Genomic DNA, 26,158 nt, shown 5'->3' with positions numbered 1-26,158 from the left:
TCATATGTAAATGTCAATATAAAAGTTCTTTGAGGTCCACAGTAGTTTTTAAGAGTGTTAAAAGGGCCCTTTGATCAAAATATGTGAGAACTGATGTTCTAAAATATAAGCCCCACGAAAGTAAAGGCCTTATGTATTTGATTTAGTTTCATATTCACAGGGCCTGGCATTGCTATAACTGGCCTGTAGAAGTCACTCAGCAAATATCTGGGTGAATGGATTAATGAGTGAATGAAAGAAGCTGAAAATAACAGAATTCTGGTGATTCTATGCAGGGCTTCCAAGTTTTTCTGTAGTAACGGGTCTTTGTAGACATCATATTTGATAGAAAATTACTCCAATTCATCAGAAAGCATAATCTTTATTTTGGTCAGATTTAAATTGTTCCCTGGTATGGAACTGAAAGTTTCTGATGTGCTTTTGATTAGAGATTCTGCTAAGTGTTCCTTTCCAGGAAGGATGGAAGATTTAACCCATCATGCTTATTAATTAACTCAAAGTTTAGGTTGATTGACTTCTGGTATAACTAATTTATTTGGATATTTTAGATTATTATTTATATTTTATCCTATAGTATTGAGAATACTTTCTGTCTTGGAAGTTAAATTCTTTGTTGCTTTTAGCCTTTTGGGCAAAGTTAGGTTTTCATTTTTTTTTTTTTTTTAATGTCAGACACTTAAATAGTATTTTGTTCATTGGAGATTAGAAATAGTCTGCTTTGCATTTTCAAATTGTCTTCACTGAATAGTAAACAATAGTAGGAAAAAATGGTTCCTCTAGGGTACTTTCAGCAGACAGGAAGTCTGTTTACTGTCTTGCAAGTTGGGATTCTTTGGCAAGGTTTGCCCATCCTGAGAACATGCGAACTTCAGAAAGCTAGGAGATGGTTCTAGAGACTGCTGACCTATTCCAGGAACAGTACTTACTGTGCAGGGCATGTCAAGGAGGTTAATAAGCATTTAGACTCAGAATATGACAATGTTAGGGAGGTGTAGAAGAATTCAGTAATTTCAGATTCTGCTGGCCAGTTTGTTTCTGTCCCGTAAGGCATAATTTGTAGAAGAATCTTCATTTACCTGCTAATTTATAGGATAAAGGAACCTGGTCGGCACTAGTTCATAAGTAGTCATAAATATGGGGTCAAGCTATAAAAAGTAAGTTTTACTCTGCTATAGACATGTGAATACTTCTCAAATGAACTGCTCACATTACCTATCTTCTCATTTTTTTATTGTAGGGATCCTTTCAAGTAGGGCTTGAGTTTCTCTTTATGCTTTTATAAATAAAAGGTTCATTCCTGGGTTTGTATTTCTCAGTGTACTCACTTTTTAGCAACACAGGGAGTCTTAAAACAGGAAAGAAAACTTGTGGTTTAACCAGTTGAGTGCGTTGCAATCACCTGAGAAATTACAACAGAACAAAAGGACTTCCCTGGTGGCGCAGTGGTTGAGAATCCGCCTGCCAGTGCAGGGGACACGGGTTCAAGCCCTGGTCTGGGAAGGTCCCACATGCCGCGGAGCAACCAAGCCCATGTACCACAACCACTGAGCCCGTATGCCACAACTACTGAGCCCGTGCGCCTAGAGCCCGTGCTCCGTGACAAGAGAAGCCACCACAGTGAGAAGCCCGCGCACCGCAACAAAGAGTAGCCCCTGCTCACCGCAACTAGAGAAAGCCTGCACACAGCAACGAAGACCCAACACAGCCAAAAAAACAAAAACAAAAAAACCCACCTCATTAAAAAAAACAACAAAAAACAGAACAAAAAAGGAAGGCTGGTCCATACTACCTCATTAAAAGTTAGAATGAAGTAGGATGTTAGAATCACCTGGAGAATCTAAAAACAAAAATAGAAACCAAAAAGCAAAAAAAAAAAAAGCCCACAAAACCCCAAACCCAAAAAACCAGTATAGGAACCCCAACCCAGGTTAACTAACTCTGATTTTTAGGGATTGGGTTTCAGGCATCAGTATTTTAAAAATACTGATGGCTGTCATATGTAGCCAGGGTGAAGACCTCTCTTCATTTATTTAAAAAAGCTCCCCAGGTCATTTTGATAAGCTAAGAACATTTGTGATGCTTATAAACAAAATATAATAGAGGAGTATGTTTTTGTTTTGGGGAGCTATTAAGTTTTTCATTTATCTTGCTTTTAAGAGTAAGAACAGGTAGCATGACATCAATAAACAGGATTAATTAAAAGTATGTCAGCACTGTTTTATGGACAGAAGCATATGATTGGTTGGAGGGAGAGAAAAATGAAAGGCTAGTAAGCATGACTGAAACAGGACATGTGTGGTGGAACGTTCCCATCTTGTGGCTTGTGAGGATAGTGCTACTAAAGAGCTGAATCGCATTCTTACAGTCAGTGGCAGTTTCCTGTTCATGCTACTTCTTATCAGGGCACAAAAAATGTGACCACCAGTACCATTCCCTCAGTCTTTTTGCTGCAGGTCCCTGTAAATCTTTCACTGAACTTTTCTTACTCCATGCAGAAACCCTGCGTCTACAACTTAGTTACAGAGACTTCTTCCAGAGCTGTCGCCACTGCATTCTGTTTCAGTCTTGTTATGAAAAACATATTTGGAGCCTAAAGTTACTCGGTTACTGTGAAGTAAGTAATTAAATGTACCTTGGTGTCAGAAGTCAGATCTCACTTTCCTGATTTAATAAATCTATGTCAGATTATCTGTTTCCTCCTCTGTAAAATGGGAAAATAATATTGCTAACTTTGTAGAGTGATTTTGAGGATTAAATGAGTAATTGCATGCGAGGCACTTGGTGGGGTGCTTGGCATAAGTGACTGATAAATGTTTACCATTCATTCCTTTAGCAAATATATTTTGAGTATTTTTTATGTGCTAGTACCTGTGTTGGGTGTTGAAGATGCAGTGAGTAAAAACATCCCTTCATTTTTACGAGGACATTTAAGAGGGGAGACTGTGAGCAGTACATGGATTCTTATAAATACCAATAATATCTGGAATATTTTTCTATATACAGTAAGTTCTTGGTTATTTGTGTAGAATTTCAGAAGCCTGTATGTCAGTAGGTTCCTTCTGCTCAGGAATTTCCTTTTGACATCTAAGTGAGCCTACTCTGAAGTTTGTAATGCAATTCTAGTACATTATTTTTTGAACTAAAGAATTGAGATTTTAATGTGTATATAAGAAATAGGAAGGCTCTAAAATGTCAAAATGAAGAATGAGTTTGCTTAGTTTTGGTAAAGTTGTTTTTTTTCCTGAATGTTTTATTTCATCAGATTTTATTAAATTGGCAAGATCATTTTAGTGATCACCAGGCCTTTCCTAAAGGCTTCTATTTTGGACAGCCATAAATGCTAGAGAGAATTCATCTTTAAAATTGAAATACTCTTTTCTGAAACTGTCACCTGTGGTCCTTAGTTTGTCTTTCAAAGTAAGACGCATTCTCTAGTGCTTCACTATTTGGAAAGTGCCTTTTTTTTTTTTTTTTTTTTTTTTTTCGGTACACGGGCCTCTCACTGTTGTGGCCTCTCCCGTTGCGGAGCACAGGCTCCGGACGCGCAGGCTCAGCGGCCATGGCTCACGGGCCCAGCCGCGCCGCGGCATGTGGGATCTTCCTGGACCGGGGCACGAACCCGTGTCCCCTGCATCGGCAGGCGGACTCTCAACCACTGCGCCGCCAGGGAAGCCCATGGAAAGTGCTCTTTATGAGTGTCCCTAGCCTGGAGAGAGATTTGAATTCATTGAACTGGTTCTCATCACAGAGTTTTAAACTTTCTCTCTTATAATTAACCCTTTTGGGGTATACTTATTCATGTTGATAGTGTTTAGCCGTTGGTTAAACCACTGTGCTTTTCCCGTTGCTCAATTGAATACTGTTAAATTTTCTCTTGATTGTTATAGAGAACTGGCTGTAACAGGTCAGTGATGCTTGAGAGAGTGAGATAATAATTTCTTTTACTTGGAGCACTGTACTTCTGTGGATGCTGTATAAATTGCATTGATTCTTGGGGCAAGCATATCAGGCTGCTATGCTGTTTGGTTACATTGCTCCCAACCCCTTTACAGTTCACTTTGGTAAGAGTGAAGACAGTGTTTCAATATAAGATACTTTTAAACTATGCTAATTTGTTTTTAAACATAATTATTTTTTCTCATTTCTTTATAAAAGGAAATAAGATTATTTTGGCCTGGCTTTTTGTGAAACTATGCTGGGCCCTAGTCATCAATACTGCTTTTTGCACACACAGGAACCAGCTGTTAGGAATCAGTTCTAGGATTTGTGCAAAGATCTACATTAAGCTCAGATATCTTCTAGCATCTCTCATTTACTTTGATTTCACCTGTGGTTCAGTGATCTCATTAATAGGGTTAAGTATCCAGGAAACTAGGTAAACTACACAAGTTGGTAGGTGTGTCTGTGATAACTCTTTGTCAGTTTTGTTTATCCCTTCTTATTCATGTTTCTTCTGTTCTTTTAAGTGTGTGAAATGATTGTTCTTGGCAGAGAGTCAAGTTGAATAGGAATTAAACAGTTCTGTTTTCTTTTTATTGATAAAGTCAGTAATATTGATGATTTACTGAGCATTTATTACATGGCAGACCCTGTGTGAAGTATTTACTGTACATTTTCTCATTTTTAATAGTGTCAGTAATGCTATGAAGTAGCTCCATTTTGCAAGTCAGAAGTCTAAGACTTAGGAAGATTAAATAGCTTTCCCAAGGTCACAGCTAATAAATGCTAGAGCTGTAAATCATTCCTATTCCTGCATGACCCCTTAAGCCCATTTTTTGCCTTTCAAGAAGTGGAGAGGTCTTTTATACAGGAATATGTAAGGTTTGTACACTTTCTCCACTTCACAGTATTGAAGTAGTACACCAACTAGTACTGCCAGTCCTTCTACATGAAGCTTTTTTCCCTGCTGACAGCTTGCTGTTCTTAGGAGGTCTGGATCTTACACTGGTGTAACGTCTTTTTGGGTCTGTTTATCACAGAGTCTTTGCTTCATATCTGTTCCTAACACATGGTTTTAATTATTAAGTTACTGATATGAAAGTCATGTCCTTGTTAAAGTATGCACATGAGCTTTGGAGTTTGACTTGGTTTAAATTTTGGTTCTACCATTTCCTGGATGTGTGATCTTTAGTCATTTACTTCTCTCTGCTTCAGTTTTCGTATTTGTAAAATGAGTATAATAATGCCTTTTCCCTAAGGTAGTTGTGAGAATTACGTGATTGATAATACATGTAAAATAATTAGAATACTGCCTGGCACATGATGTTCAATAATTTTAACCTGTGTTACTAACTGGTTACCAATGATTTATTTCTGTCAATAATATACTTGTTTTAAATTAAATGCTAATCAGTAAGATACTAATTATCATTTTGTTGTTAGACTTATTTTTTCCCTCTGAGGACTTTCCGTTATATTGTAGACTGTAGTGCCCTTTAGTCTTCAGGCCATGGGCTTGTACTGAATAATAGACTACTATTAATAAATACTATGTGCCAAGCACTATTCAAAGCCCATTAATATATTACCAGTCTCATGTTGTAGGAATTATTATTAATCATTACTGTTACTGTGAACTTTTAAACTAATTGCCTGTTCAATCCTGTTACCTCTTTATCTTTATGGAAATATTAAAGGAGAGAGTAATGGTAAGAGCTGACTAATCCATTAGAGATTATTTGGTGTATCCTTCTGGTTGAGAAAAATTAGGTAGTGCTAGAGACTGGGTTCTCTTTGTGTTCTCTGTTACCAAGCAGATTCTTCTTAGATACATGTTCCCATTGTTGCTTCCTCTGATTAATTAGATGCTCTGTTCAGGAACCATCTTGAGGTGTTGAGAATTTGTCAGAGGGTTCTGCTTTTAGGTGTTCAGATAATTGAGGTCTTTATCTCTGTGTTTTATTGATACTTTTAACATCTGTGGCAGGAAATTATCTTACTATTAACAAAGGTTAACAGTATCACTTTGTAATGATCTCAGGTTCAGGTGATGTTGTTTGATTTGACAGAAGGAACTCTTGGATGCCAGACCTTTAGGGACCCTTGACTTGAAGGTTGTGAGTGCTATACATGGACACTTTTTTTTTTTTTTTTTTTTGCGGTACGCGGGCCTCTCACCGCTGTGGCCTTTCCTGTTGCGGAGCACAGGCTCCGGACGCGCAGGCTCAGCGGCCATGGCTCACGGGCCCAGCCGCTCCGCGGCATGTGGGATCCTCCCGGGCCGGGGCACGAACCCACGTCCCCTGCATCGGCAGGCGGACTCCCAACCACTGCGCCACCAGGGAAGTCCTGGACATTTTTGACATGTCTTCAAATTCCAAGAGTTTCAGATGTACATTTAGACTATTTAAGACTCTATTATTTATGTAAGGGTAAAGGAAATGATTTGTAAGGAATTTGGTTAGGCAAGTTTTATTTTTTCTTTGAAATAAAGGAAGTGTAAACTATAAGATGGCATTTAAGCTTCTTTCTGTTTTTTTTCTTCTAGGTGGTATTAAAGATCATCAAACATTACCAAGAAGAAGGACAGGGAACTGAGGTGGTTCAAGGAGTGCTTTTGGGCCTTGTTGTCGAAGATCGGCTTGAAATTACCAACTGCTTTCCTTTCCCCCAGCACACTGAAGATGATGCTGACTTTGATGAAGGTAAGGGTACTCGTCTTACTGTGTCTTTGCAGTGCACACAAATGGTTATTAATCCAATGTTCACCATAACCTTTGATATTCTGTTACTGGGAGTCTATCAGGGTAGCCTAGTTCTGAGTTTCTTGAAAAAAAAATTATACAAATTCTCTGAAATGAAGATTTATTATAAAAAACTTCATTGGTTTGGCCTTTACTTATTTGGAATTTGTGATTCTCATAATTTGGATAGGAGCTGTGCTGATGTTAACTTTCCCATTATGAAATCAGCTTGCCAAGTACGTTGTGAAGGACTGTGTCCAACACCCATTTCCTACTATAGTATTTGGCTTACTGTTTAAGAAAAGATGAGTTGAGCTATCTACTTCAGAAAGACGACACTCCTTAAGTATTTCAGGAGCATTTTATTTTTGTGCTACAGGTATAATTGCTTTGTTAGCAAAGGTTAATAGTAGTTAAAAGCTCATACCAAAGGCCAAGGTCAGCATCCTAAAGGATTAAAAAAAAAAATCTAGTTGAAAATAATTTCTCACTTGTCTGAACTCTCAGAACTCATTTTGTACATACCTTTTTTTTTAATGGCAGTTAAGACAAATAACATTTTTATCAGCTTAATTATTTTTAAGTGTACAGTAGTGTTAACTTTATGCCATTTGTTGTGGAGCAGATCTCTAGAACTTAGATTTTGCAAAAACTGAAACTCCATATCCATTGACCAACTCCTCCCCTTTTTGCCCTCCCCAAACCCGTGGCAGCCACCGTTCTACTTTCTGTTTCTAAGAGGTTGACTGCTTTAGATACCACTTATAAGTGGAATCGTGCAGTATTTGTCTTTTTGTGACTGGCTTATTTCACTTAGCTTAAGGTCCTTAAAGCTCATTCACGTTGTAGCATACGGCAGGATTTCCTTCATTTTTAAGGCTGAATAATACTCCCTTGTATGTATATACTATACTTTCTTTTTCCATTCATTTGTTGATGGATATTTAGATGGTTTTTACCTCTTGGCTACTGTGAATAATGCTGCAAATGTCTCTTCAAGATCTTATTTTCAGTTCTCTTGGATATATAATCTTGTCAGAAGTGGGATTTGCTGGATCATGTGATAATTCTATATGTAATTTTTTTGGTAGAACTTTCATAGTGTTTTCCACAGTGACTACACCAGTTGACATTCCCACCAACAGTGTGTGAGGGGTCCCTTTTCTCCATCTTCTTGCCAACAGTTGTTATTTGTTGTCTTATTGATGATAGCCATTCTGACAGGTGTGAGGCGATCTTTCATTGTGGTTTTGATTTACATTTCCTTGATATTAGTGATGTTGAGCATCTCTTCATATGCTTGTTGGCCATTTTTATGTTTTCTTTAGAAGGAGAAATATCTATTCAAGTCCTTTGCTAATTTTTTAGGATTTTTTTTTTGTTGTTGTTGCTCAGTTGAAGGAGTTCTTTATATATTCTGGATATTAACTCCTCTTATATATGGTTTGTAGATGTTTTGTTCCTTTCACTCTTTTGTTTCCTTTGTTGCGCAGAAGCTTTAATATAATTTGACTTATCTATTTTTGGTTTTGTTGCCTTTGCTTTTGGTGTAACATCCAAGAAACCATTGCCAAGACCAATGTTATGAAGGTTCTTCCCTGTGTTTTCTTCTAGGAATTTTATGCCAGTGCCGTACTCTTTTGATTATTGTTGCTTTGTAATGTGTTTTGGAATCAAGAAGTGTGAGGTCTCCAGCTTTGTTTTTCTTTCTCAAGATTATTTTGGCTATTTAGGGTCCTTTGGGATTCCATATGAATTTTAGATGTTTTTTTCCTATTTCTGCCAAAAAAAAATGCCATTGGGATTTTGATAGGGATTGCATTGAATCTGTAGATCACATTGGGTAGTATGGACATTTTAACAACATTAAATCTTCTAGTCCATGAATACAGGCTGGATGTCTTTCCATTTATTTGTGTCGTCTTTACTTTTTGTAGTTTTCAGTGTACAAGTGTTGTGCCGCATTGGTTGAGTTTGTTCCTATTTCAAGTATTTCATTCTTTTTGGTGCTATTGTAAATGAGATTGTCTTTTAAATTTCTTTTTATCATTCATTTTCTATATAACTTTTAATTGATCAACTTTAACTTTGATAAAATGTTATCTCATTTGACTTCACCTCCTCATAGTACCTTGAACATTTAATAACACAAAGTATATTCTTACTGAGGTTAATACCTTGATATTGCAGTTTGGTCTACACATCTTCTTTTCATTAAGATAGTACTTCTAGAAACTAACCAAGGCTGTTTTATTCTAGGCACTTAAGTATTAGCATTATTAAAAAACTTTTGTGCAATATGCATTTTATTTTGTTTTATTTTAAGCCAGTTAGGATCTCCTTGTTTCATTTGAACTACTGTAATATTAATATTAGATGTGTGTAATACTCACATAGGATTATGGTTGGGATTTCTCTTCAGTCCGTTTTGGCAGTATTAAGTTATCTCTATTCCCATATTCACCAGCCTATCTGGAGATACTTAATTATAATTCAGTAATAACTATTTTAGATCTGGAAGACAAGGGAGAAGACCAGGGATTGTTAGCACAATTTCTTTGATTTACAAGTTAGGAGCCTGAGAGGTTCATTTGAAGTGACTTACTCAGTTTCCTTGTTAGTGGCACAGTTGGGAGCAGAATCCATTCCTGAACAGTTTACATTGTCACGTGGCTTTCTCGGGTAATTAATTTTGTTTTATAAAATTCTCAATTTAGAATATGAGCAAGAAATAGCTGTTCAGTGCAAATATGGTAGATGAACAAAGCAAAATGTTTGACTAATTTTAGATCTTGATCATTGGAAGCTAACTTTAAAAAAAAAAATTTTTTTTATTAGTCATCCATATTATACACATCAGTGTATACATGTCAATCCCAATCTCCCAGTTCATCCCACCACCACCACCACCCCCTGCTGCTTTCCCCCCTTGGTGTCCATTCGATTGTTCTCCACATCTGTGTCTCAATTTCTGCCCTGCAAACTGGTTCATCTGTACCATTTTTTTAGGTTCCACATATATGCGTTAATATACGATACTTGTTTTTCTCTTTCTGACTCAGTTCACTCTGTTTGATAGTCTCTAGATCCATCCACGTCTCTACAAATGACCCAGTTTTGTTCCTTTTTATGGCTGAGTAATATTCCATTGTGTATATGTACCACATCTTCTTTATCCATTTGTCTGTCGATGGGCATTTAGGTTGCTTCCATGACCTGGCTATTGTAAATAGTGCTGCAGTAACATTGGGGTGCATGTGTCTTTTTGAGTTATGGTTGTTTTCTCTGGGTATATGCCCAATAGTGGGATTGTTGGGTCATATGGTAATTGTATTTTTAGTTTTTTAAGGAACCTCCATACTGTTCTCCATGGAAGCTGACTTCTTTTATGGACTTGAGATAATTGGCCTTTGTACCTTTTCATTAACATGTGCTTTAAGAAGCTCATTAAAAAATGCTTTAATAACACTGAGATTAGAACAGACTTCAATTTAATGTTAAATAATAATAAAAAACTTACAGGGCATTGTTTACTGTGTATTATATGTGCATTTCCTATAATCATTTACTCTACATAGTTGAAGGTTTTACCAGTCCTGTTTTCCACATTAGGAAACTGAGGTCAACTTGTCCAAAATCATTTAACTGGCAGTTGGTAGAATAGGGATTGAGATCTTTGGGTCCCTGGTCCCAAATCCCATGATTTTCCCACTAAAATGGTGTTGATTTTAGAAATTTAATGAAGTAGAAGCCAGTGATTAAAGGGTGTTGAGTGCAGAGCATCATTATTCTATATCTTAAATTTGTTTTTGGGAAAAACAACTGAATTTGAATTAGATTTTCTTGGTTTGCCTTTGGAAGCTAGTAGGTTTTGCCATTTTCCTTATATATGTGAATAATCGTAAGACAATGCTCTGTATTTCTTCATAGCCTCCTGTAGTAGTCTTAAATTTTAGGTTCTTTCACTTAAGCCATTTATTTAAGTTTTTTCGATGTGAACCATTTTTTAAAGTCTTTATTGAATTTGTTACAATATTGCTTCTGTTTTACGTTTTGGTTTTTTGGCGGAGAAGCATGTGGGATCTTAGTTCCCCGACCAGGGATTGAACCTGCACCCCCTGTATTGGAAGGCGAAGTCTTGTGTGTGTGTGTGTGTGTGTGTGTGTGTGTGTGTGTGTGTGTGTGTGTGTGTGTAGAATAGATTACAAGACAAATTGTAATTCTTTTTTTATTTTTAAGAAGATGTTGGGAGTAGGAGTTTATTAGTTAATTAATTTATTTTTTCTGTGTTGGGTCTTCGTTTCTGTGCGAGGGCTTCCCCTAGTTGTGGCAAGCGGGGACCACTCTTCATTGCAGTGCGTGGGCCTCTCACTATCGCGGCCTCTCTCGTTGCGGAGCACAAGCTCCAGACGCACAGGCTCAGTAGTCGTGGCTCACGGGCCTAGCCGCTCCGCGGCATGTGGGATCCTCCCAGACCAGGGCTCGAACCCGTGTCCCCTGCATTGGCAGGCAGATTCTCAACCACTGCGTCACCAGGGAAGCCCGGAAGGCGAAGTCTTAACCTCTGGACCGCCAGGGAAGTCCCCATTTATTTATCTTAATGGGCATTGGTATGCAGTCACCATTAGATGTTTATCAAACCTTGATAAAAGCTAAATTTTCCCATTATAGTCCTGCATGTTGATTATTTTAAATCATGCTAAAGTAAAGGCCTGTTGTTTTGCTTACTGCTATTCTGGTATTATATGCTTGCTAAAACTAATATTTATTCAGGGAAGGATCTTTTCCTCTGCTTTTCACCCTATGGAAGTAAAAATCACTGAACATTTAATAAACTTAGTGATTATGTATTTCGAGTTGTGTTAGGTTGGGTTTTTTGGTTTGTGTGTTTTTGTGCCTCGTGTAAAGTTGAGATTTCTAATCTGTGGTCCAAAAGAGAGACGTTTTAAGTTAGGGCCTGGCAAATGATGATCTGTGGGCCTGCTTTTGCATATAAAGTTTTATTGAAACACTGTCATGCCCATTCACTTATGTATTTTCTGTGGCTGTGTTCCTGCTACAGTGGCTTAGTTGAGTAGTTGTGACAGAGACCATATGGGCACTGAGCCTGAATTTTTTTTTTTTTTTACTGTCTGGTTCTTTAAGAAAGTTTGACCACTTCTTTTTTATATATAATTTTTTCTTGTTATTTTCCTGCTCTCAAAAGTTAAAGATAGTTCCTTCTTTTCATCATAAATTGATGGCTTTTTGTTTGTTACTTATTTCTTCTAGATGTTGCCCTTGACATTGACTCTCATCCAGAATGTATTATGGGCACTGTAATGAAAATGCTGGTATTATCAGGTGTTTGTTTCTCTGGTGCATCTGCAAAGTATCAGAATGGTATTTACTTTAATTTTAATGCATTTTTCTTTTCAAAAAAATCCCACATATTATTGATATATGTGAGAACTGTCTGTGGATAACAGGGAAGAAAGGCTTTCAATTAATGGTTGTAGACTTGTGACCAGGTGTTGTGGAAAGGTAGTGGTATGAGGCCTGAAAACCTGGGTGGAAATTTCAGCTCTATATTTAGGATCTGTGTGACGCCAAATAATTCACTTCTGAACCTGTTTTTATCTGACTCGCTAATGTTTTTCATCAAGCACATATTAATTGCTTATATACTGAACATTGGGAACATAGCTGAAGGATAATTTCCTTATGAGATTAACTTTCTGGGTAGTGCTACCATGGATGATGTTACAATAAGCTGATACAGAAAACAAGAAACAGTTGTGGCATGAAGTTTCTCTCCATGAATTCACTTTTTTTTTTTTTGCATATGTGATAACTTCTCCTTTGAGAGGTTTAAATCTCGATAAACTTTTATGTTACAGAATTTACTTTCTAGAGAGATAATATGCTCATGTTAGAGAATATATGATTTTTAAAAATTAAGTAGAAAAACTCATATTAAAATTCCCATTAGGGGGCACTATTATCAAGCTTAGGAGAACTGGAGACTAATTTGTTTTTTTAGACATGCAACCCGAGGCTTGCTAAAAGGGAAAAATATTTTCATCTGATAAGATTCAGATACTGTTTTATACAACTGAATTCCTTAAATATGTTTTAAAGTGCAGTGAATTAAACACAGATCCAATAACTCACTGTCTTGTTTTTCAGCAGACTAAATCAATATAATATTGCAGGTGATACAAGAAGCTTACTTTATTCTGCATCAGAGCCACATCCATAATTTTCATATTTGGAATAGACAATTTTAAAAATTTTGCTCTTTTAAGTCGGTCACAAAGGATGATCCTTGGCCTTCAAATAAGTTTCTTTCAGAAATGAAGCACGAAGACTGTATTGTGCTATTAAAATGCAGTTAGGGGAATGAAGTGATGCCTGAGACAGTATTGACGTGTGCAGCATGTGTAATTACTGAAGTAATTCCACACAGTGAAGCGATATGTACACGCACATAGCTCTTAACCTTTCTGTTTATTTTCAGGTACTTGAAAATTATTTTCTTAAACTCAAGGTTAGTGTTAGACCAGGAAACACTACTAAAGGCTGTGTTATACGCTATCATTTTATCATTAAGCTACCAGCAGAAGAGCAGTAAGTAGTATCGTCTTAAACAGAACTCTTCAAAGGCTAAAATAAAACTCGGCAAAAATGTAATTAAAATAAAATGTAATCACAGTAATTTTTCATGGCATAGGTGTTATTTTTCTATCACTGGGATCGGAGAGAGTGGGTTTGTATAGTTATATTACTTGCAATACTTTCTACATAGGTAAGCTATATTTTACACTGGAGAAAGTCTCTGCTTAATTACTTGCTTCCTGAAGTCTCGCCTTCCTTCTCCTTAGTTTGCTTGCAGCCCACACTGAGTGCAAAACTGCTTTAACCCTAGCTGATGATCACTATTTTGTATTGCTTTTGGGTTCAGGGAAGGGTTGAGTCAGAATGGAGAAAGCTTTTCATGTTTTTTCAGACAGATGGGGTCATTTTGTAAAAAGACATGATGTTTACTTATTATTTTGTATTATCTTCCATCTGTATGAACAGTCATTGATCACTGTGGTCTGTTCGACAGATTTCGTTTTTTTTAAAATACTGTTTTATTGCTTCTTTTCCCCCCCAAAGAGCTTTTCTTGGTGGAAATATTGGAAATATTATATATAGATAGTTTTGAAGTGTGTTTTGAAACTTACTGGAGAAGTAGGAGCATGTTTACTTTGTGACCTCAGATCATCAAGTGGAGGTATGATAATGTTTCAGATATCAGAAAAAAAATTCCTTTTCAGCTTTTATCCAGCAAATTGCATTGAGTAGGTGGTGAAAAAAAATTGCATTGAGTGGGTGGTGAAAAAGATACAGATATGAAATCCTAGTTACTGCTTTGAAAGATTTTAAGTGGGAGAGACAAGTGTGTAAATAAAGAATTGTGAAACAATTAATCTAAGTCTAGTGTGAGGAAGGGAAAAAATGATGGCAACACTCAGATATGAGCTACTAATTCCTTTTGGAGGATGACTTCACAGGGGAGGTAAAGTTTGATTTTGTAGGTGGTTATTAGTTGCATTTTAAGTAATTTTTAAGGAAGTTATGTCTTGTGAGTTTGTTCCAATTATTCACATTTCTGGGCCCTCATAAATAACACAAGCATCTCTAGAATTTAATATATATTCATTTTGGCATCTTTATTGTTCAGAGCTAATTATGTTCCTTGATAATATTTTTCAGATTTTGTTGCTGATTTTGTATTAGGTGGAGAAGTTGTTTTTGACATCTAGGCTCTTTTGATACATAAAAAGATGCTTGACAATAATAATTGAGTGCCTTGTTTATAGAAACTCAAGACCCATGCTGCAGTTAGCTCTATTTAAAATATTTAATAAATATTTAAATAGGATACTTAATAAATTTTAAATATTTAATAACCTATTTCATTTTAAATGAAACATTGTATAGTCAGGTAACTAGAGAGAATCTGTACACTGAATTATGGCACAGTTCTCCAGGGTACTGATGTCTTTGTTGTTATTCATGGTAGTATTTTGAAAATGTTAAACCATTCACATTGAGTGATTTATCACTGAATATTCAGGGTAATGAACTTAAGATTATTGCTTACTTAAATTATTTTGCTCACTCAGAAAGCTATAGTTTGTGATTTGAAACTAAGTTAAAAACCTTAACCTTACTTTATATGTTTAGTTTTTGGCTTATTAGGGTGATTAGAATATGAGAAGTAGAATCCAAATATAAAGCATCAGTCCTGATTATTTTTATGCCTTTTTTGTTCTCTCAGTTTGGGCGTCTCAAGATTTTAAATACAAGAGTAGGAACAAAGTCTAACTTCATTTTAAAAGCTTGAAAAATATTTTTGCGTTTATTGCATGTTTTAAAATTTAGGGTTTTTTCCCCCTTTTAAATGAGAAACTCCTGTGCATGGAAGGATATACTATTGAAAATGTGGTCAAGGTAAAAGATTTTTCTGCTTTAAGAAATTAAAGTGCTTTACACTGTACCCTCCCTTGGTCCCTAAAGCGTAAGTGCTATGGTTTGGAAAGAAGCCAAGTAAAACCTGTTCAAATTTTGTCCAGACTTAAAGTAATACCTTAAGATTTGAAAATTACAGGTGGATACAATACTTAAATAGTGTTTAAAATTCCTAAGTTTCCCAGGTCTAAAAATGTAATCCTTAAATTACTATTCCCAGTGGTTTAAATTTTAATTAAATAAAAATTGCCTTACTTTTGAACCACAGCGACATTAGGTATAGATATTTGAATTTATTACTAAACTTTAAGGTAATAACCATTAGAAATGAACTGTTTTGGCACTAATTAAAATGTCAAAAAGCCACAGCTACAGTGTGTAATCAAAGATCCTTGCTATTTCTGTTTTTCCAAAAATTGTCCTAACCATCACAGTTCAAGCTTCCTGTCTTGCCCTGGAGAAGTGCTACCTGGCTTCTTAAATACATTACCTGATCTGCAAGTTTTATAGATTGATAGATTATAGTTAGATTTAACGTTCTGGTGCTAATACTGAGTTTTGCAAACTGCCCTTTAATATAGAGTGATATCTTAGCCATGCCAGTGAAGTGTTCTGTTTTTTTTGTTTTCATCTCTCTAGGTGAAATTTTCATAGCTCTTGAAACTTTTATCTGTTTGAGGTTACTCTTCAAGGCTTACCTATTATCAGTTTCAGACTGGTGTTTTCATACCTTTATCCCTTTTCAACATGAGGATTATTTGCTGCCTTTTTTTTAAATTGGTAATTTTTACTCAGTACATTTTTGGTGCTTTCTGATACATTTGAGAACAAAGACAATATTTATTTTGGCTTAAGTAACAATATAATGGCATAGGTTTATAATGCAACCCTACATCTCCCCCGTTCTTCACCCCATACATCTTCATCCTTTGTTTTCTCTAATATGTAACCTACAGACATTTTAGTATACAGACAGCCTTTCTTCCCTCCTTGATCGGTGAGAGGATCACAGAATTACTCCAGTGGTCTTTGCAGAAATGTGTCTGTCTTGTTGCTGTTTTGTAGAATTGGATAGGTGAGGACCTTGTGGACATGGTTTTTGGTGGCAGGCTACTAGTCCCACAAGCAGCAACAGTGGTTAGAAGAGTCAGGCAGCAGAGTCCTAGTTAGGGAACTTTGGACTTGGGGCATGTGTCAGCGACCCCAGCAGGCAGCAAAGGCAGCAGTCACTCCACAAATAACGGTTGTCCTCACGCTACTGTAGCTTCCAGGCTCCTCTGTTCTCACCTTACCTTCTCCTTTTCTTTTCTTTCTTTATTCCATTGTTACTCGTTCATCAAGTCAGTATTTCAGTGGGAACTGTGTGCCAGGCATTTCCACTGGCCATTTCGTGCCTATATCTGCTAAGGATATTTTCTGAAGTGTTCGTTGAAGAACTTAGCTGTTCTAAGCAATGTGTTTGACTTGAAGCATGGGGAGATTTGTTAGCACATTACGTTAGTGAAACCAGATTATTGTATAAAGTGAAGATTATGTTGCTATTCAGGTGCAAGTGTCTAGAAAAATTTTTGTGTAGTTGGAGAATGACTTGGGTTTATAAAGATGTGTCCGCAAGCCTACACGTCTCCAAGTTTGTGATTCAGAGTGATTCCATTATTTTGTAACTTAATTTGTTCCCTAAAGATTTGTAAACTCATCATGTTTTTTATTTTCATATTAGAAATATTTTATTTTTGATCTCACTTGGTAGGGACTCCCAAACCTTTAGATGAAAATTTCTCTGTCAGTAATTTAATCTATAATCAAATGTACTCAGTTTTAAAAGTCTGTTAGCAAGACTTTTTTGGTGAGGTGAATTATTTCTTCTTAATTTTGAAATTTCTTCTTTTCCTCCTCATAACACTCTTCTCACCACTCCTACCTTGAAAACACAGATAAAACAAAACATTAAAAAGATTCATTACTAGAAGAGAGTGAAGGGTTGTATGAAGAGTGGTGATAGAACACCTTTATGGGTATTAGCCATTTTCTCTGGTGAATGAATGAGGAATGGGGTGGTATAGACATACTGTGAAATGTTACATATTGTGAAATGTTAAAATCACGGTAAGCAAGTCTGGGTTACTTCCCTGCTCCTTTAGGAGATGTTTGACATGATTAACCATGAGAATCATGTTTTGCTATAAGCCAGATTTGTATTTCGTTTTTGTCTCCTCATCCTATGGGCGGCCTGCTAAAAAATAAGTAGTAGCCAATTCCATATATATGGAAATGGTGTGTGTACACATTTACCATTATAGCTGTTAGTTGAGAAAAAGTTTAAAATATTTTTTATACAGCTCTTGCAAACTTTCTGAAAGGCATAAAAGGAAGGGAATTTAGACTGAGTTCTGGTAAAGTTCTGGTTTATTACTGATTGTAATCATTTGTCTCTAGCCTCAATTTTCACATTTGCAGAGTGGATCACAGTAGGAACTTTTGTGATTCTTTTTGCACGTGGGAAACTGAAGCCCAAAGAGGCCCAAGTTTAAAATGAGTGGCTAATCCAGAACTAGAAATTCCAACGTGCCCATCTAATATGTAATTCACCACAATTTAGGAGGGTTGTCAGTAATGCCAGTATTTTTTGAAAGCACTGTGAGTGATACAGATGCATGCAGTTGTGACTTGTAGGCATGATGTATTTACTTAAAAGTGACTTCTTGGTGTTACCATTTACTGTCAGCACAGCTGGAATCAAATGTTTGTTGAATTTAACACTAGATTCAGAAAGTTTCTTAAGTTTCTCCCTGTATACTAGGTATTAAATTAAAATGAAGGGCAATTCTAACCTTTAGGTCAACAGAAAATTAGTGGTAGTTGAATATATACAGTCACCTCCTGCACTCTAAGACCATTTCAATGCTGAAAGAATGGAGAAGCTAATTGAAAGTATACATTGATCTGGGTGGGTTAAGGGAGGAAAACCACGTTCTTATTAAATGCTGTTGAATGCAGTTACAAACAATAGGTTGAATAGATGGTTTAATTTGACTTAGGAGATCAGCCTCTGACTGATGACACAGGAAGACTTTCTAGAATACATTGCTTTGCAGATGACTTAAACAGACAATACTGATAAAGCTTGTCATGTGAATTTCCTTCTTTACTGAGTACACAGTATGCTTAAGTGATATGTTGTGCAATGCTTCCAATCTGCTGTAACTGCCATCTGCGCAAGCAGAGTGAGAGAGAAGAGAACATGGAAAGGAAATGGATCAGTTAGTAAGTTGTAAGGAATCTGTGTGAACACTGGGTGCCACTCATGAAACACAAAGCAGTGAGTGATTTTCCTTTGTCACCAGTACACCCAGCTGTCTGTAAACTGGAGGCTTGCGATACATTCAGCTCTCAACTTCCCCTTTTAGATGTTGTGGTACCTATGCTTGAGACCAACTAGAAAATCCAGGGATAGTAACCATGATCATGCCAGCCTCTTATTATTTTTCTCTATTATTTTTTTTTGATAAAATCTTTTTGCTGCTTCAGTGTTTGACACCATTGTTGAGGTAGGTTTAATAATGCTAGCTAGAATTTTTATGTTGCCTAAATGGAATCTTTTTGGAAACAAATTATGCCATAAAACAAGTTTCCTGAGAAACAATTAAGTACTTTAAAAAAGGTCAGTAAGACCTATAGATGGGAAAATTGCTTCAAAATCTCACAAGTTGTAACCAACAGGGAACCAACCATATGAATGATGGAGAAGTTGTGTATGGGTAAGAGGAGTTGACTGGCAGAATCTATCCTGTATACCTTTGTCAGTGAGTAAATCTCTTATTTGACTTTGAGGCTTATAACTTGTAAAACAGTTCTTTGTGTGTGCATATGGTTACCTTTTTGATGTAAACATATGAGCTCTTATGAAGCTGTTAATCGTGAGTCATCTGGTACCTCCTTAGGAATTAACATAACCTTATATAGATGACTAATAATACAAAGCCACTGTGGTTTCTGTGGTTTTACCAACCATGGCTCTAGTTCTAAAACATTTAAAATGAGACTTGCTCCCTCTTTAAAAAATTTTTTGGACAAAGAGATGTCTTATCAGAAAACTGCAGTAACTTAAGCAGATCCATAACTGGAGGGAATTAATAACAGAAAGTTTTTGTTGACACCAGGAAGTAGATTAAATAGTGCAATTGTGGTAATGAGTACCGTATATGATAAGCTTGAGCCACCTGGGTTTTATTAGGCTGCTTGATACTTTGATCACAATATTATTTCAAGGCTTGTCTATTTAAATTGCTAAGGTTTCTTGTCATCTTTGTGATTTAGACCATAATTTCTTTCACTGCAAAGAGATTTTTTTAAAAGAAAGGCTCTGGCCAAGCTGAGATTCTGGGGAGGTGCAAGTTCAACAGCTAAGCGAACCTTAGAACGAGAAAACCTTTTAAACAAAATTAAAAGCTTGAAAGTGCAGCAGTTGAGTATCAAGTTCATCCGACCTTGCTTCTCTTTAGTTTTTTGCTTGGATCATAATTACACTTTTGTTTATCCTGTGGTAGTGGAGCACTATAATGCTGTTTGGTGTAATTCAATTAATTATTGTTTGATATAAATACATCCATTTAAATATATATTTCATGTCTTGAGAATGTAGTAACTAACTGCTATCGGTTTCCCTTCAGCTGGTATTAAGTGGTTTTGATGAGCATCTTTGAGAATTTATGGAAAGATTTTTAACTACTTCACCCATAATGAATGAATTATACTAATCACAGAATTTAATTTGTTTGATAAATTGTCTTGCTTTGTCTTTGAACTTGAAATTTTAAACGTTAGCTAGCCCATTAATATAGATCAATGAAATTTTTAGTCATCAAAATCAACAGACTTTCCTTCCACTAATTTTAGAAATAGTCTTTCACAGGTATTTAATAGTATCTTTGTCCTGTAGTTAAGCAAATGTTTTGGCTTAGGAAAATAAATATTCATTTGGACTAGTAAATGGAGGACAGGGAAGATTTAATAACTTAAGATATTGTTGTTCTTAGCATGATAGTAATAATAATCATTATTAAAAGTGCTGTTTTGAAAATGTACATGTAAAATGCTTTGTACATTTATTGATGTGCTGATTAATTTCACTGTCTTGATTTTTTTTCCCCCCCACCTCTGTCTTGATTTTTGAGAACTCTTACAGCTATTGTGGACTTCTTTTAATATACCTGATTTGCCCTTGGTACTGAAAGACATATGGAAGTGATAATCAACAGCCTTTTTGTTTTCCCTGATAAGACAAAGGAGAAAAGTGTTAAAAATAGGAAGAGATTTGAGCATTGGAAAGGTTGCTTACCAAGAGTTTGTAACTTTCTGTTTTTAGAAAGTAGGGTAGTACTTTTAAGTTTTAGAGGTTTGTGACTCATTGAGGAAAGGTGAACTCATACAAAATGAAGAGGCATAGATTTAGGAACAAGCATGTGATACAAACATAGGAAAGTGAGGTCTGTCACTTAGAGCAAAGACTTACTTTGGGGAAATGGTCTGAAATAATAATAGATAGGGTCAGATTATGGAAGACGGAATGCTTGAAAAACAGGCTTAGACTTCAGACAGTTGTGTGTCATTCTGAGTTCCCCAGCAGAGGTGTAAGGGTATAACATCAATATTTTTTGTCTAGATAATGAAGATTTGAATGAAATGTGAGCAGTAGCATTAAGAATGAAAAGGTGAATACTAGAGAGATGGAAGAAATTGTAAAAGGTTGAGCTCAAGGTTATACACATATTTTGAGGGCTTGACTTCATGTATCAAATAGCTTTAATATCTGACATATTCTAGAAGAATTAAATCCTGTTTGTCATCCCTTTTCCTCTTGAATAATTTGTAAACAGCACCCGTTCTGTGATAATGGTATGTATGACAGAGCAGGTGGGTACAGTAAATGTGAGCTGTTGATGACCGGCAGGGCAATACGAGCTTTACTAAAATATTAAATATTTAAGATTTTTCAATTAAGGGAGATTTCGGGGCCATTTTGAAAAGTACACGCATTGTTTGGAATAGTCAATATGGTATAGATGTGGATTGATATTTTTAGGGCTGTCTTAAGGAGAGAGGATTGATCTTTATTATAAAGCTCCAAAGGGCAGAACTAAGATCTTCTAAAAATAGAAATAAAGAGTAAAGTAGATTTACTTCACTCGTCCAACAGAACTGTCCATTCATGGGATGGAATTCTTTAGACAGTTGTGTCCTGTCTTGAGAATAGTTTTTACAAGTTGGTGGATTCATTCATTCATGTAAAAGATATTTACTGAGGGCCAGCTACCGCAGGAACTTTGGCAGATATTGAGGGATAACATAATGAACACGTTGAGGAGAGAGACATAAGACAGTTAACCAGATAAAATAATTACAAATTGGGTTAAGTAGTGTGGAAGAAATAAACAAATTTAGCGGGTGGTGCCCCACCTTAAATGGGTCCCTTCAGAGTCCCTGATACTGAGGTGTATTCAGGTGTGTGAGAGCCAGGAGTAGAGGAAAACGAAGTGTGAAGGCCTCCCTGAGGTGGGAATGAGCTTGCCATTGTTTAGCAACTTTTAGAAAGCTAGGCCGTCTGAATAAATCCTTCTGAGTTAGAAACAAGGGGCTGTGTCATTCAGAGCCTTATAGGAATTTAGGTTTTGTTGAGTAAGCAGCAAGAGGTTTTAAGGGTTTTAAGTTAATGGTTGAGTTAATGACTGTCATGTTCTTTATAATTCTGTGACTTAATCTAAGACTTATTTTTCTTCTTGGTGGTGTATTTGAAATATTCATGAAAACTCAGCTTGGTGATTGAATGCATTGGTGATAGTGTTTATTCCAAGAAAGTTTATCTGTGGCTACTAGATAACTTTTATAAACAAATTTGTCTGGAGTTTTTATTTTTTATTAACTTTTCTATTTTGGAAAAATTGGGGGTGTACTGAAAAGTTGCAAAGATAGTTCAGAGAGTTTTCCTGTAGCCCTCAGCCCGGCTTCCTCTAATGTTATCATCTTACATTCCTGTGGTACATAAGTGTAACTAAGAAACCAACTTTGGCACATTACTGTTAACTAAACTCCAGACTTTATCCAGATTTCACCAGTTTTTCCATTAATGTCCTTTGCTTTTCTGGGATCCAGTCCAGGATACCACATCATGTTGCTTTTCGTTGTTGTGTCCCCCTAGTCCCCTCTGGTCTGTGGCCATTTCTCAGTCTTTCCTTGTTTTTCATGATATGAGTAGTTTTGAGGAGTACTGATTAAGTGTTTTGTAGAATGTCCCTCAGTTTGAGTTTGTCAGATATTTTTTCATGATTAGACTGGAGGTTTGAAGGGTAAACCTACAACGGTGGGTGCTCTTCTTATTACATCCTGTTGGAGGGTAGAATGTTATCCACATGACATCACTAGTGATGCTGACTTTGGTCACGTGGGTAAGGTGGTGTCTGATATCCTTTTTAAATCATCACTCTGTCTTGGAAGTCTTTATAATTTACGGAAACCTTAGGACATTGATGTTTTGGTTGAAAAATTAGAGTTTCTCTCTTGGAAGAAACAACTCAACTTTTCTCCTTATACTTTCTATTCCTAATAGTTTAATAGCTGAACAACATGGGTAGAGTTATGTACTATGTGCCTTAATATGTAACTTTTCACAGTTTAGATGAACTTTTTTTTTTACTTTTATGCGGTACCATCTCAGACATACTATTGGGTATCTAAATTCATTCAGGCCAGTTGGGATCTATCTCTGACAGAATATGAATTAGATGTTGGAGAACATTCATTGTAGCTCATCAGCACTTGAATATCAGGAATATTTGATGCAGGAATTATCATTTCCCATGTGTGATCCTATGCAGTGTTATTGGCAATAGTTTGTATCCACTGCAAAATGCCTTTTGTACAAAGGAACTCGCCAAACTTTTACATTTGGTGTGAACACAACTTTGTCCACTGACATAGCATATACTACCACTGTGAGAGCTACACAGTGTTATACAGTCTATGAAATTGTTTGAGAGGTGAAGTAAAAAGGCTTGAAATAATTAAAAACCAGCCTTAAATAGCTTGTGTTTTCTTTGGGATGTTTGAAACATTTCAGCTTTTAAACTACTAAATTTTGAGTTTTCCAGTTAAGAAAATAAGAAAGGATGTACAGCCATCCCTTGGTATCCACAGGGGGTTGGTGCTAGGGCCTCCACAGTGAATACCAAAATCGACGGATGCTCAAGTTTTTTATCTTATATATCCTTATTTTGGAACCTTCTGGAATTTTTCCCCCTTCCCTGAATACTGTCAATCTGTAGTTGATCAAATCCACAGATGTGGAACACGGGGGATATGGAAGCCTGCCTGTATTGAAATTTTAGGGACATTCCTTTGATTTCCGTTTTCTGCAGTTCTTAAACTTTTGTTTGATTATTGACTCCAAGTATCTCTTCATATTTGTTGACTAACCTTATTACTCTTCTGTGTATGGGGAAGAAAGCAATTGTACATCCAAGATTTTACTATTATTAGTAAAATAGGTATTTTTCCTAGCTATTAGTAGGAAGGAATTGTCTTTTTTCTCTTTTTCACTGGGAAAGCTCACTAAAAAGTAAAAATCTTGAAAGTTAGCCATGGGGAGGCAGTAATCTTTGAATGTCATCATCATCACCACCATCATCATTATTATTGTATTGGTAATGATAACATTACACCTCAGTTGTAATGGCTAACATTTATTGAGCACTTATCAAGTGCCAAAAATTGTGTTGAGCATTTGGTATGCATTAAATATAATCCCCATGGCTACTTTATGAAGTAAGTGCTGTACTATTCCCAGGTGATACTTGGTTATACACAAATGGCTCGTATAGGAAATGATTTCAGAAGAGGAAGTCACTTCAGCCCTAGGTTGGAACTAGTGGAATTTGCACTAGATCTTGAAGATGTGTGGTTCCTGCTTCTCTCTCTGACATGTCCTTCGACATTACCCTCAATTTTCCCCCTAATATGCCAGCTGTGCTAAACCACTTGTTTTCTACCCAAACCAAGATCTGTCTTGTTCCTGGTTAGGGGATTATTCTGTTCTCTTAATTTGAAATAATTTCAGATTTACAGAAATTGCAGAGAGTTCTTGTATACCCTTCACCAGGTTTCCCTTACTGTTAACATCTTATATAACCATAACATCTTACATAACCATGGTGTTGTCAAAACTAAGAACTGGGACCATTAACTAAAGTACAGATTTTATCTAGATTTCTCCAGTTTTCCTACTTATGTTCTTTTTCTGTTCCAAGGTTCAATCCAGGATACCATGTTGCATTTAGTTGTCATGTTTCTTTAATGTCCTGCAATCTGTGCCTTTTCCTTGTTTTTCCTGACCTTGACATTTTGAAAAGTACTAGTATCAGGTCCTTTGTCCACTGTCTGTCAGTTTGGGTTTGTCTGATGCTTTCTCGTGGTTAGATTGAGGTTGTAGAATTTGGGGAAGAATACAAAAGAAGTGCCTTTCTCATCACATCATATCAGGGGGTACATCATCTCAACGTGTTTTAGTACTGGTGATACTAACCTTGGCCGCTCAGTTTAGGGGGTGACTGCCAGGTTTCTCCACTGAATATTTACTATTTTTCCCTAGAAGTGAGTTACTACTCAAGAGGAGGGGAGTTAAGTTCCACCTCCTGGTGGAACAAGTAGCAAAGAATTTTTGGAGGTAAGTGAAAAACACCCCAGTAATTAATAAATATTATGAGGACTCTCAGGATTAATCTTAATTATCTTTTTCAGTTATCCACTTTTATTAGACTGGATGTTTATTGAGCTCAGGAACTAAGACTGATGTATTGTTTCCCTTGTATGTAGAACAGTGGCATATGGTAAATGCTCAATAAAATATTTGTTGAATGGCTAGAACCAAAAAAAGGAGATTGTAAATTGCTCACAAAGCTAAATTAGTTAAACTTGATCCTTTAGGTAGCAGAATAGTATTAGCAGTATTGAATAATGTGACAAAAATTTTTACTGTTTTAGTTTCCTTTGTTTTAATTTTGTTTGTGATTGAAGAATACATTCTTCCCTAATTTTAACATATATAGAAAAAGTATTTTTTTTTCTTAGCTTTGAAGGAGAACTGATTAGAATAAAGAAATTTAACAAAATAAATTTAGGCCAGAAGTCTTATTATATGATAGCTGGTTGAATGTTTTGAGCACACTCTATATTTAGTAGGGTGGATTTAACTTGGGAAAGCATATAATTTCTAAGTAAATTAGCAGTGATAGAAAAATCCCATCCCATTTCTCAAAAAAGGTGTTTAAAAGTTACAAATGTTATGTTTAACCTAGCTTTTGCAATATAAATGGACTCTCTGAACCCCAAGCATGCTAAATTTAACTTCCATATTGGATGCCGGTTTTACTTATGGATGTTTCTGGCTTCTCTTAAAACTGTATAAATCTTTTTTTTTTTTTTAAAGAGTGTCGGTTGATCCACTAAGAACAGGAACAATAAACCATACTTGCATTTGACCATTGGTGTTTTTGCTAAGTAGTGACTAAAAAGTGAAGAGGAGTTTTGTTTAAGAAGATGTTGAACACTTCAAGAGATTGAAATTGGTTAATCAATTGGATAATCTTTTGTTTCAGCTGCAGGTTGCCACCATCCCACTAAGGATGAGTTTTGTTACCTGCTTTTTTCCCTAGATGGTTAAGCAGTCTTGCTCCAGTGCCAGATTATCATTGGCTACTTGAGACTGTTAAAATACTGTCTTCTATTTCATTATTTCCATTAAAAACAAACTACACTGTCATTTGCCATTGATCCTAAGGGCCCTTGCCATTCGAAGAGAATAATCAGAGCACCTATGTGTTCACTTAAATAAACTGTTAAGGAAAAAGTTTGTTGAGCTTAGAGGAGTCAAATGTCACGTGTTTTATTGATGACGAAAATTGTTGGGAAATTGAATTATGAAATGG

At 36.0% G+C, this 26,158-nt stretch overlaps 1 protein-coding gene across 1 annotated transcript in view; it reads left to right on the top strand.

Moving 5' to 3' along the window:
* EIF3H (eukaryotic translation initiation factor 3 subunit H) overlaps positions 1-26,158 on the top strand; it is a gene marked incomplete at its 5' end in the record, with an annotated part of 86,491 nt that overhangs the window by 13,148 nt on the left and 47,185 nt on the right. The window contains one exon of the mRNA XM_079722552.1: positions 6,488-6,644. Coding sequence (XP_079578678.1) covers positions 6,488-6,644 — 157 coding nt within the window. The remainder of the gene's footprint in view (positions 1-6,487; positions 6,645-26,158) is intronic.

Source organism: Hyperoodon ampullatus, assembly GCF_949752795.1.
Source record: "Hyperoodon ampullatus genome assembly, chromosome: 17".
NCBI lineage: Eukaryota > Metazoa > Chordata > Mammalia > Artiodactyla > Ziphiidae > Hyperoodon > Hyperoodon ampullatus.
The sequence above is the reverse complement of the archived record's forward strand: the minus strand, read 5'-3'. Positions and strand labels throughout refer to the sequence as shown.